The sequence below is a fragment of the Triturus cristatus genome, chromosome 9, assembly GCF_964204655.1.
Source record: "Triturus cristatus chromosome 9, aTriCri1.1, whole genome shotgun sequence".
NCBI lineage: Eukaryota > Metazoa > Chordata > Amphibia > Caudata > Salamandridae > Triturus > Triturus cristatus.
The window spans coordinates 149,950,136-149,963,535 of record NC_140592.1 but is presented as its reverse complement, the minus strand read 5'-3'; the positions used below and the strand labels follow the sequence as shown (position 1 = coordinate 149,963,535).

The window sequence follows — 13,400 nt, the reverse complement described above, 5'->3', positions numbered from 1 at the left end:
ATGCACAATTTTGAAGGCATACCCAGTCGCGGCCGACACGACTCGCGGGTGGAGGGGCGTGGGGTCGCACAGGGATTGCGCAGGCAGGGGGGTTAATTTAATTAAAATAAATAAAGATCATTAAACGTACCTTTCCGACTCCCGGGTCCTGTGTATTCTCTGCTGTCCAGGAAAAGGAAGCAGAAGCGGCAGCCAGGCTCCCTCCCTCCCCTGTGCCAATCACAACGCTGCTCAAGCAGCGTTGTGATTGGTCGGGTCGCCGACCAGCTAGGGGCTAATGGTGAGGCCATGCATCCTACATGGAGAAAAGGCAGGGTGCGCATGACTGGTTTGGCAGCCCCAGGGGACCAGACCAAACAGTCTTTGCTCACTCGGGAGTGGGCAGGCACACTACTCCTCCCCTGCTCTCAGAGCAGACCCAACCACCCACCCACCCGCCCGCCCACAACCAAACATAAAATGGTAATAACGGAAAGTTATTACCATTTTATGTTTCTGCTTCTCACACTGCAAGAATCAGTGGGGCAACACTCCTCCGTCCTAGTGGAGGATCCGCCCCTGGGCATACCTCTTGAATCTTTCCCCTTTTAGTTTCCCCAAGTAAATAAAAGCTGCATTCCTTCTGCATCCCCTGAATCAGGGTTTGTGCAGTTAGTGTGCTGCAGTATGACGTGATCTTCTAACCGGGAAAGGTTCTGCACTGTTTTCCGCAACTCACTCTGGTGGGGAATACTTGTATCGATCTCTTTTCAGAGCCATGTTGGAAATCCTTGCAGTGGCTTGCATAATATATAGCGCCTGCGTGGCAAAGTGTGTCATGTAAGTGCTGCGCTCGCTCTGAGTAGTTTACAATGCCAAGTTGCCTTGTGGATATATGTTTTGCTTTGCATGTGAGATTAGCGTAACATAGTCACATTCATACAAAATGCTTTGCCAAAATTGGCACATTTGATATATTACCGTTAGAATGCAAATGTTTGTTACAGCACTTTCCTCTAAATTAGTAATTCAAATTGCCAGACTGCTGGTATTCAGAACAGAGACCTATTGGCGTTTAAGCCCTTATGTCAAGTATTGTCTGATGCAAAGCCCCCATTCTTCCATTCAGAATAAGCCTTTTAATCATGTCACTTTTAATTGCAGGTGTGATGAATACGTCACACAGCTGGATGAAATGCAGCGACAGTTGGCGGCCGCAGAAGATGAGAAGAAGACCCTGAACTCTTTACTGCGCATGGCCATCCAACAGAAGCTTGCCCTCACCCAACGACTGGAGCATCTGGAGCTTGACCACGAGCAGGCCAAAAGGGCGCGCACAAAGTCTGCGTCCAAAGCCAAGACCAGTAACCCCAGTGTAAGTCATATCCGTTCCTGTGCGGACAGGACCGAGGGGTCTGTTCTCCAAAACCCGGTGTTCTGCAGCGAGAAGTATAAGATCTATTGTGACTAGGGAATGCCAGAAGGAATTCATGTTACACATCTAACTTTTATGCTTAGTCAGTGTGAAGCCCCACTGTCTATGAAGTTGCAGTGTGTTGACTTGTCAGGTTTCTTGTTATACCAAATAATGCAACCTCTATTATTCCGGCTTGAGCTGTAACTAACACCTGCCTGTATATATCAACATGTTTTTGAGAGGTTAATAGTGGAAGGGAACTCAATTAATTACTCCCACCATTAACATCTAAGCTTTGTTGCTCTTGAATTGTTACATGTCAAACATTTAAAATTCTAGAGGTGGTGTCTTGACCAGATCTACTCTATCATTATTGGAAAGTCTAATCTGTATAGCACAAGTGTAATCCATCGATTTAGGCTTGTAACTAAATTCAGATTTGTGATTGCCTTTTCAACAAACGGTGGGCACTGTGGATTGAGAAGTGGTGAAATGCAACTCATAAAAGTAGATGTATAACATATAAATGCAGAACATGTTCAAACACAAAACCAAATGTACTGTACATATGTCCAATGGAGCCACTGTTAGATTTCTCTGCAATGTCACTACTTAACAAAGTCCAAAAGCTATTGCTAACAATACAATTTGGAAAACAAATCTCATGTTGAACATAAGGATAAGCTGAAAAAATACATATTCAATGCAGAAAGCGATATGAGCTTCCAGATAAAAAAATAATAATTGGGTAACACCTCTGTGTCCTTAACTAAAGGAATACTTTGTTCAATAAACAATTGCAGGGAAACAAAATCTTGTAAGCCTAACAGTGTACAAACTTTCCTTGAAATTAAAGACTTCGCACAAGAATGGCTTTGATATTTTGAGCAGCGGGACACTATATGAACATTGAAAACAAAATAAGATGGCCCGCTAATTTGCCATTTCTTGTGCTTAATAAAAAGGAAAGGTAACTGGAGACTTATTAAATACACATCTGTTCTAAGTGTTCGGACAAATTGAGTAACCTCTGCGGGAAATTGAATATAATGAAGAGGCTTATCCGAGGGACTGAGATTTGTGTATCCGAATAGTGCAGTGTTGTCAAAATCTCAATGCAGTTCTTCTCAGTATTAGCGATGATAGTGTTCCAGTGCTTAACAGACAATTGAGAATATTACATTAACTTATGCAAGCACATGTTTTGCAGGGCTCTACATTATAGGCACATAAAATCATCCAGCCAGTCCAGCTTACTTCTAAGAATTGTGGAAGTAGGTTAGAGTATTATTCTAAATGTGACTGCTTCTGGACTCTTGAAAGGTCTTTCAACTATTTAATTTCAGTGTTGTCAACACTGAAAAATATATATTCTGATTGGTGCCTGTATATGTGGAAAGGCGATTTGGGTAAAAAAAAATGTTGCTTTACAAATTGTGGAAAAGGAATGTTGAGCACAATAAGGCACATTTTTTCAAAACTGTGACTTTAAAGTGCCTAAAACTAAACTATATTTTAATGTAAAGCCCTGCTTGTTTTATACTCAAAGTAATTTTGTATGCTTATAGTATGAATCAAATAGATGCAAGTTAGCGCTGTTTCATCTGCGAATAGTGACAATGTTTTTCAAAAGCCATTCTAATAATCCCACTCTGGGTGCCTCCCGTCTTCGCTGTTTCTGGTAGTTTGTCAGCAGCTTGATCTTTGAATCTCACCGCTCTGCCTGAAAGTGGATAGGAGAAGTCACGACGACATCAGGCAGTAATAGAGAACACACGGCTCTTGCTTTTTCTGTGATTTAGTCACTTGGATCCTCTACAATGCTAATTCCAGCAAGAGTAAATCAAATTTAATTGGGACAGTAAGACATCGAAAATTATTTTAAATGTGTTTGTCAAGGTAAACGCGTAAATTGCGTAAATGTAGAGTAAATAGTTAAAATGTGTTTCTTGACGTGTTTGCTCTAAAAAAACCCCAAAACAAACAGGAATGGATTTTCTAGGTCCATTCTAACGCTTTACGTGAATACCAGCAACTGTCATGCATTCCTATTATAAGTTTCTCAAAGTTGAAAAGAAGCCTAAACAATGCAGTTGGAAAAGCAGATCCGAGTGTATCGATTACTGCTTCACTTGTGGTTAATACTCTATTCTCCTGAAGCTTGAGCTTTAATGTTTCTATAAAGAAGGGTTAACAGTGTTAGAAGTGTAACTCCTTTTAACAGTTGTTTCAACCTTTTTTCTATTGATGATGCACAATCCTTCAAAGAAAGCCTTCATAATTCCCCTAGACACATTGCAGGCAATTGATGAATGCCTTGTAAGAGAGGGACAATTTGTCATATTGCAGTCGTAACACATTTTTTTACACAATGAATTGCTAAGTTGTTGCTCCAAGTTAAGAGGTTAATTATTAAATTCACACGATTCTTTCCCTAAAGTGATGTTTTCAAATACTGACTCTGAAAACATCAGGAAAAGAGGTGCATTTATTGGCCACTCATAAATTCTCCCAGAGTTTTGGCAAATCTCAGTGGTGTCTAGCGGTGGTTACTATAAGATTGGTGTAAGCCTAACCACACGATATAGCAAACCCTTTGTATACTACCATCTCCCACATAATACTTTTCTATCTCTAAAGAAAATTAACCTAATTAGATGAACATGTTATTAGAAAATATGTATTGAGTTACTATATAACAATGTACATTAGGACGAGTATAACGTTACAAAATGTTGTTTTTTTTTGTTTTGTTTTAATCTTCACATTCTCTTAATTGTCATACGTGAAAGTGATTTGGGGCTTTCTTGAACTGCCATGCATGTGCTTCCACTGTACGGTGGTCTGCCGATACTTTTACTGGCAAAGTTTGGATTACAGCATGGACTTCTTTTTTACGCCATCAGCTACCTCTGCAAGCGGATCCTCCTCTAGAAATGATATCTGCTGTCTGTGTCTGTCTGCATGATATACTGACCTGCATGTCTCTGGAGAACCTAAAGCTTCACTGATTTCCTCTTTTAAATACTTGTCATCACCTCTCAAGCTTGACTAGCAAAGCTTTGTTCAGTACTTGTAAAGAGTCTTTCCTTCCTGCACCTGCCACTTACTGGTAATGCTATTGCAAACTTTTGGTTTATGCTTGCATCGTGCAAACAGGCTTGAACAGATCTCTGATCTACTTTTGGAAACTAACAGTTGCCTGATTTCTAAGCTGCGATGGAGCTTTTCCTGCGAAATCGGTCTTGAAATTATGACTTTGTAAGACGGAGAATAATAATCATTTGTTTTCTAATTACATTTTATTTTCCATTTTTCAGCTGTAAATTAGTTCCTGGACGTGGACTATCCATCACGTGCGTTGAGTTGCTTTGCAGCTTTGTTTATTATCCCATCCAGTTTAAGATATATAGTGGTAGTATGTCCCACATAAGTGTGGAAACCACTAAAATACATTAATTTTAAAGCCTTTGCCATGTAACACCTACCACTACTTCAAAAAACTTATTTTTTCATATTTCGAAAACAAGGCTTTGCCAATAAGTGCTGCTTCAGGAAGAAACCTTGCAAGTGCTGAAGAAACCTACTTCAATTGTAGTTATCAGTGTTTGTTTCTGATCCACTAGGAACACTCAAATGGGAAAGTGGGAAGGGATTTTCTTATTTTATTTCAGATATTCATTGTTTTTTATCTGATCATTAAACCTGTGCACTTTTGATATTTTGATATTTTATGTTGGCTTCTATAAATCTTTATGTAGAAATGTTTTATAAAATGCAGTGATTTTGTGCTAATGGTCTCCATTTTGGGAGCAGTGTTTGTGCTTGTTGGTTTCAGTATCAGCAGGCCAAATACCTTTTTTTTTGTTTTGCTTTGGTCTGTGTTTATGACATGGATAAACACAACCCAGGGCTCTGCTAAGAACATACATATGCTGTGCTTCAGCAGCTATATTTCTTTTTTTGTTTTCATCACACAATGTTAAGTTTTATGTTTAATATTACTGATTTTAACTGCCATGTTCATTAAGAAATCCAGGGTATTCAAATTCTGGGGTTTTTCATAATGTATTATTATTCTTAGGAATAGTTCAATGTAACAAGAAGAAAACTTGACTTTGCTCTGGTTAAAACAATAACGGGCACTTGAAAAAATATTCACTACGTAGTATTACCTACAAATGCCAGAATTCCTGGGTTTTAGGAAATTGCAAAGCATTATTGATGAACAGAATTTTGTACAACTGAAAAAGTTAAATTCCAAATTGGAATTGTTTCATTATTTCTTTGTTTGCTGTGCCAAATTGTGGTGCATTTAGAAAAGGAAAATTCTAAAGTTGTCAATCATAGGGTGGTCTATTTCTGCACCTTTTTTGTTCTTAATTATTGCCAGTAGTGCCTTTAATAATTTGACGGGAGTAATCCAGAATAGCTTAGTTTATGATAAATGAAAAAGCTGTTTTGGAACTTGATGAAAAAAATCAGTGAGGAGCAATAAGTGCAAAGAGAACTCCCCTTTAGCACATTTTTAATGGGATAGTCTTAATATATAGATATATATTCAAGAAATTGTAAACAATTCTGTTGGTCAATGATACTTTAACTGCAGATCATTGCAGATTCAAGGTTCAAAGAAACAATGAAAACATGTTGGGAACCAAATCGAATAGCTTTGGACTTGTAACGAACAAACGCAAGACGTATTAACACATTTGTGGTTGCAGTACAGAAGTTGTATTGGCAATATTAATATTGATATTAGCTTTGTACGGTGGCGGTCACAGATTAACCATAGTATTGTTGGCAAATGTGAAAAATAAGACAATATCTTCTCTTGCATGTTATACCTAATGTTTGTTATTTCAGGAAACAGAAACAGAAGTGAGCATCAACAAGCTGTGCCTAATTGTTCTGGTGTTGTTTGTTGAGGCTAGGAGTGATTCAATTGGTACTTCGCAAAAATATACTTTTTTTTGTAAAAAGAAAAGTTGCAAATTGTATTATTGTTCATGTTTATGGGAATTAAAGATTTCTGTTTGCTGGAAGAAGCACATTACAATTCCTAGTGTGGGAACTTTTATATTTTTATTTTCTGTTGCAGTATTGATTCATAAGAAATATTGTTACATAAACATGTATTTCATCTGTACGTGGGTATTTATTTGAAATGATGTTTAAAAAAAGTACTGTATTAAGTTTTATGTGCATTACTTTTAGTGGCGAATTGGTCTCCATTTAATGTCATATGCATGTACTCTTGCAAAGTAACCTTTACACAGAAAGTGAGCAGTGAATGCCTTTAAAAATTATATAAACTGACAATTATCAATTCAAATTTGACCGCGTTCTGAGGCACAAAGAGAGAAATGTATTAACTTCAGATTAATACAAAATTGACTTGGGGAAACGTTTGGCTGTGTAAAGGTACTGACTTTGGCAAATTCAATAAAAACATAAAAGACAATGCGTATTCTCTATTATTTGCCTTGGAGCTTTTAAATCCGACTGTGCCTGCACAAGAAAAAGAGTTGTCAAAGAGCTTCTCAAGATAAGCTTTGATGCTAGTAGTGCATTCCTGTACTTGTGAGATTGACAGATCTAAATATGTAACATCTACCCATAGTCCAGAGATGAGTTTGAAAATTGGAAGACATCTGATATGTTTGATAAACTCTTCATTGGTATTATTTAAAATCAACAGGTAAGGTGTTGGACAATGTGAAATGTAACAATCCACATAAGCATAATTTAGTACCTTTACCTTCTGTTGACTTTTCAGATGGCATCAGAAATCTTTCAACAGGTCAGATGACACATATAACATATTTGTAGGGGACTGTTCATTCACATTCAGATACCTTAATGGTGTGAATAATAAATGTAGGTGGGAGAGCATGGACTTCTCCAGTACGGTGTTACATGCTGCTAGTAGGACTTAAGGTATGTGCCATGTAGCGTGTGGTTTGAAGACATGAATGTTGAATGTATATTCAAATTTGTGTACCATAGCCAGTAATTCTACAATATATGACCAAGATCCCTGGAATGATAGGGCATCTCAATTTCTGCAGCAGATTGAGACACATTGTGCAGACCTTGTTAAAAAGTATGTATTGTGTTGTACAGCTCAGTTTCAGATTTATAAATTAGACTGGATACATCTATTTGCAGCACTCAAAGAATAAAGGGCAAGATATTTGATGTTAACCTTGCTTAATATTGACATTGTAGTACCAGCATTTCAATCACTCATATTTGGTGGTCGTTTTATGATTTATCTGATTTACCAAGATTCTGTGAAAAACATATAAGATATGGGACAATTTAAAATCATGAATTAGTATGCAAGTGGCATCACTAGAATTTACACTTTCATACAGCCAATTTTCTTAATAATAGCAGTCAATACAGCAACAGAATATGTGAGGTTGTAGGCTCATCTTGAGAAGTGGTGTCTTTTAAGTGCCCCGGGTTAGCCATTTTACAGAGCCAAGAGGAAAGATCTTGTGGTTTTTAAAGGGTTTTTAAATGTATTGATTTCTTCTCGGGTCCTCAAAACAAAAGGGTCTGCCAAGGCCACTTAGAGTAGGTTCTAAATTAAAAAGCAATCGTTTTTTACTGTCTTTCCACCTTAAATCAAAATAGAAAAGTGTGAACTAGTTTTCTTTCTCATGAATTTACTAACCACTCTTACTATGCTTCCAAACAATAGAGTTAGAATAAAATGACTTCATGATAAATCATCACTTGGATAACAGATGCTTAATTCTCATTGTTTAAGGAATTGTGTATGCTTTATTTTAGTGAAATGGGTTTGAAGCCTGTTCGATAAACATAAAAAGTTGTACATTTTAAACAACTGGATACAATTCTGAATTCAGGAAAGGCTATAAAATACCCTTAGCATAATTAAGAAAAATCTACCTTTAAAATATTGAGACAAATTGTTTTATACAATCAATTTCTAAATGTAAACGTTGTTTATTTGTTAATTCCTCAAATACAAATAGACTGGATTGTAACAGTTATTCCCCATGTAATGGTGAGTCCACCCCTCCCACAAACTCTAAATTGGCATAAAAGTGGGACCTCCGATTCTCAGGCTCATAACGACCCCCATAAACAATCTAGGCCTCGTGCCCTTTCAAAGTAATTTAGTTTTGGAAACTTTGACTAGGTAGTCAGTTTTATTATCAGGCAAATTTCCATCCACATACAAAACTATGGATACCTATTATTCTATCCCATATTGGTCAGTTATACAAAAATATTTACTGTTAAGTTCAAACTCTCTCCTAAGTGACTCTTAGTCTTTAGACTCCTAGGCCTCCCAGGAGTAAACACCCTGTCACATCCTACTAGATACAGCGTTTCTTTACTTTTTCAGATTCCCCTTTATTAGTTCATTGTAAAATTAGTCTAGTCAAACATGTGGAGAGCCCTAATTATTAGAGTATATTAAGGAATAGTGGTTGTATGGAGAAAAGATGTGTTGCTTCATTATTTAGATGAGCTGTGATTCTCGGGATCAGCATTGCATCCTATTTTTTAAGGAAGAGCATTATTTGAGCTGGTAGCTCAGATAGTTTCCAGAGTCTAGCTAACACCATGTTAGGTGTTAGGATTAGTTGCGTAGGCTTGTCCATTCTGGATGTCCCTTTAAAGTGTCATGTCGCAAGACCTTTATCAAAAATCATCTGTCAGGAATGGGGTCCCCTTCTGGGACTTCGTTCCATAGTTCTTGAATCCCTCATGCCATGGTAAATCTCAGATGCCTTATTACTTACACCATTACATCCTTGAGGTCTTGGAGTGGGGAATAACCATGGGAATCTGTGTTTGCACACAGACTCCCACATATTTTCCCTTATTCCAGGTCATTATAGCCATCCCACATTTCACCATTTGTTCCTGCCACAATGTTCACAGAGGAAAGAAACCAGGAGTGTGGTATTCCTGCATGACTTGTATTCCAGATTCAGAATGAGGATCCATGTGTTAGCTAGTTAGCACCATTTATAGGCAAGTCTGATGGTAAAAAGTGTAGTCCCACTTACCTTTGCATTGTAATCTCCAGATGCTCCATAAGCCCTGCCTACGTAATGTGTCCTGGGATTTGTCTCAGGTAATTCGTTTGGATGCGGCCATACCCATGACCTTGTGTCTACAGTGTTTGCAGTTTGATTGAAGTTCCCTCTCAGAGGTAGTGTGCACTCCCCAGATCCTGAATGGCTGCACAGACGTTTGGAGAAGAATTCCTCTGAACAATGATTGGGGGGGGCCTACATTTAGATCATGGTGAGCATGTCGGTGTTATGAGTACTTTTTACTATCACATATACCTGCCATCTTTATTAGTGATCATTTCTCAGATGGACAAGTGCATTTTTATGTTTCCGTTTTTTTAATCTATTTGTTTTAATTTTAGCTGCAGCTTATATTTGTGGTCAGGAGAGCCGCCATGAGCTCATCCTTTGAGTATCCCTTTGTAAAAGGTGAGTCTCTTGTAGCAGCACTCGATCCACCAGTGGTGGCTCGCAAAGGGCGTGCTGCGGGGCGGGGGAGGGGGGGGGTAGTAAACTCAGACATACGACGGAATGGAGGAACGTAATACTTACTTTCCTCAGTTCCGTCGTATGTCCGAGTTTACTACCCTCCACACTGATTTACGTAAATGGGTCGCGACACTGCTCGTCATGCTGCAAATAACCCCAAAGGATTCTGGATAGTGTAGTGGCTACGGTGAGTACGCCTACGCCACGAGTATATAGAAATATAATGCCATCCCTGGACACGTGTTTCGAGGTAATTGCCTCTCGTCAGCAGGGAGCAGGTAGGTATGCGGGGTGCCGATGACTGCCATATATATAGGTAAAATACCTTCCAAGGCGCGCAGGTGCAGACACCGGGCTCGTCAGCCAAAGTCGCTCGAATGAGCTATTAGTGATTTACGTAAATGGGTCGCGACACTGCTCGTCATGCTGCAAATAACCCCAAAGGATTCTGGATAGTGTAGTGGCTACGGTGAGTACGCCTACGCCACGAGTATATAGAAATATAATGCCATCCCTGGACACGTGTTTCGAGGTAATTGCCTCTCGTCAGCAGGGAGCAGGTAGGTATGCGGGGTGCCGATGACTGCCATATATATAGGTAAAATACCTTCCAAGGCGCGCAGGTGCAGACACCGGGCTCGTCAGCCAAAGTCGCTCGAATGAGCTATTAGTGATTTACGTAAATGGGTCGCGACACTGCTCGTCATGCTGCAAATAACCCCAAAGGATTCTGGATAGTGTAGTGGCTACGGTGAGTACGCCTACGCCACGAGTATATAGAAATATAATGCCATCCCTGGACACGTGTTTCGAGGTAATTGCCTCTCGTCAGCAGGGAGCAGGTAGGTATGCGGGGTGCCGATGACTGCCATATATATAGGTAAAATACCTTCCAAGGCGCGCAGGTGCAGACACCGGGCTCGTCAGCCAAAGTCGCTCGAATGAGCTATTAGTGATTTACGTAAATGGGTCGCGACACTGCTCGTCATGCTGCAAATAACCCCAAAGGATTCTGGATAGTGTAGTGGCTACGGTGAGTACGCCTACGCCACGAGTATATAGAAATATAATGCCATCCCTGGACACGTGTTTCGAGGTAATTGCCTCTCGTCAGCAGGGAGCAGGTAGGTATGCGGGGTGCCGATGACTGCCATATATATAGGTAAAATACCTTCCAAGGCGCGCAGGTGCAGACACCGGGCTCGTCAGCCAAAGTCGCTCGAATGAGCTATTAGTGATTTACGTAAATGGGTCGCGACACTGCTCGTCATGCTGCAAATAACCCCAAAGGATTCTGGATAGTGTAGTGGCTACGGTGAGTACGCCTACGCCACGAGTATATAGAAATATAATGCCATCCCTGGACACGTGTTTCGAGGTAATTGCCTCTCGTCAGCAGGGAGCAGGTAGGTATGCGGGGTGCCGATGACTGCCATATATATAGGTAAAATACCTTCCAAGGCGCGCAGGTGCAGACACCGGGCTCGTCAGCCAAAGTCGCTCGAATGAGCTATTAGTGATTTACGTAAATGGGTCGCGACACTGCTCGTCATGCTGCAAATAACCCCAAAGGATTCTGGATAGTGTAGTGGCTACGGTGAGTACGCCTACGCCACGAGTATATAGAAATATAATGCCATCCCTGGACACGTGTTTCGAGGTAATTGCCTCTCGTCAGCAGGGAGCAGGTAGGTATGCGGGGTGCCGATGACTGCCATATATATAGGTAAAATACCTTCCAAGGCGCGCAGGTGCAGACACCGGGCTCGTCAGCCAAAGTCGCTCGAATGAGCTATTAGTGATTTACGTAAATGGGTCGCGACACTGCTCGTCATGCTGCAAATAACCCCAAAGGATTCTGGATAGTGTAGTGGCTACGGTGAGTACGCCTACGCCACGAGTATATAGAAATATAATGCCATCCCTGGACACGTGTTTCGAGGTAATTGCCTCTCGTCAGCAGGGAGCAGGTAGGTATGCGGGGTGCCGATGACTGCCATATATATAGGTAAAATACCTTCCAAGGCGCGCAGGTGCAGACACCGGGCTCGTCAGCCAAAGTCGCTCGAATGAGCTATTAGTGATTTACGTAAATGGGTCGCGACACTGCTCGTCATGCTGCAAATAACCCCAAAGGATTCTGGATAGTGTAGTGGCTACGGTGAGTACGCCTACGCCACGAGTATATAGAAATATAATGCCATCCCTGGACACGTGTTTCGAGGTAATTGCCTCTCGTCAGCAGGGAGCAGGTAGGTATGCGGGGTGCCGATGACTGCCATATATATAGGTAAAATACCTTCCAAGGCGCGCAGGTGCAGACACCGGGCTCGTCAGCCAAAGTCGCTCGAATGAGCTATTAGTGATTTACGTAAATGGGTCGCGACACTGCTCGTCATGCTGCAAATAACCCCAAAGGATTCTGGATAGTGTAGTGGCTACGGTGAGTACGCCTACGCCACGAGTATATAGAAATATAATGCCATCCCTGGACACGTGTTTCGAGGTAATTGCCTCTCGTCAGCAGGGAGCAGGTAGGTATGCGGGGTGCCGATGACTGCCATATATATAGGTAAAATACCTTCCAAGGCGCGCAGGTGCAGACACCGGGCTCGTCAGCCAAAGTCGCTCGAATGAGCTATTAGTGATTTACGTAAATGGGTCGCGACACTGCTCGTCATGCTGCAAATAACCCCAAAGGATTCTGGATAGTGTAGTGGCTACGGTGAGTACGCCTACGCCACGAGTATATAGAAATATAATGCCATCCCTGGACACGTGTTTCGAGGTAATTGCCTCTCGTCAGCAGGGAGCAGGTAGGTATGCGGGGTGCCGATGACTGCCATATATATAGGTAAAATACCTTCCAAGGCGCGCAGGTGCAGACACCGGGCTCGTCAGCCAAAGTCGCTCGAATGAGCTATTAGTGATTTACGTAAATGGGTCGCGACACTGCTCGTCATGCTGCAAATAACCCCAAAGGATTCTGGATAGTGTAGTGGCTACGGTGAGTACGCCTACGCCACGAGTATATAGAAATATAATGCCATCCCTGGACACGTGTTTCGAGGTAATTGCCTCTCGTCAGCAGGGAGCAGGTAGGTATGCGGGGTGCCGATGACTGCCATATATATAGGTAAAATACCTTCCAAGGCGCGCAGGTGCAGACACCGGGCTCGTCAGCCAAAGTCGCTCGAATGAGCTATTAGTGATTTACGTAAATGGGTCGCGACACTGCTCGTCATGCTGCAAATAACCCCAAAGGATTCTGGATAGTGTAGTGGCTACGGTGAGTACGCCTACGCCACGAGTATATAGAAATATAATGCCATCCCTGGACACGTGTTTCGAGGTAATTGCCTCTCGTCAGCAGGGAGCAGGTAGGTATGCGGGGTGCCGATGACTGCCATATATATAGGTAAAATACCTTCCAAGGCGCGCAGGTGCAG

General features: G+C 41.2%; 1 protein-coding gene across 2 annotated transcripts in view; it reads left to right on the top strand.

Annotated features, from left to right (window-relative positions):
- BICD2 (BICD cargo adaptor 2) overlaps positions 1–6,860 on the top strand; it is a 299,787-nt gene extending 292,927 nt beyond the window's left edge. Inside the window, exons 7-8 of one of the 2 annotated variants that reach the window (XM_085624598.1) lie at positions 1,144–1,354; positions 4,717–6,860. In XM_085624598.1, the coding sequence (XP_085480724.1) occupies positions 1,144–1,354; positions 4,717–4,722 (217 nt within the window). In that variant the 3' untranslated portion in view covers positions 4,723–6,860. Of the gene's footprint in view, positions 1–1,143; positions 4,031–4,716 lie in introns of those variants that run through there. The other variant, XM_085624597.1, reaches the window with a different exon arrangement.
- Positions 6,861–13,400: the final 6,540 nt, after the last annotated feature.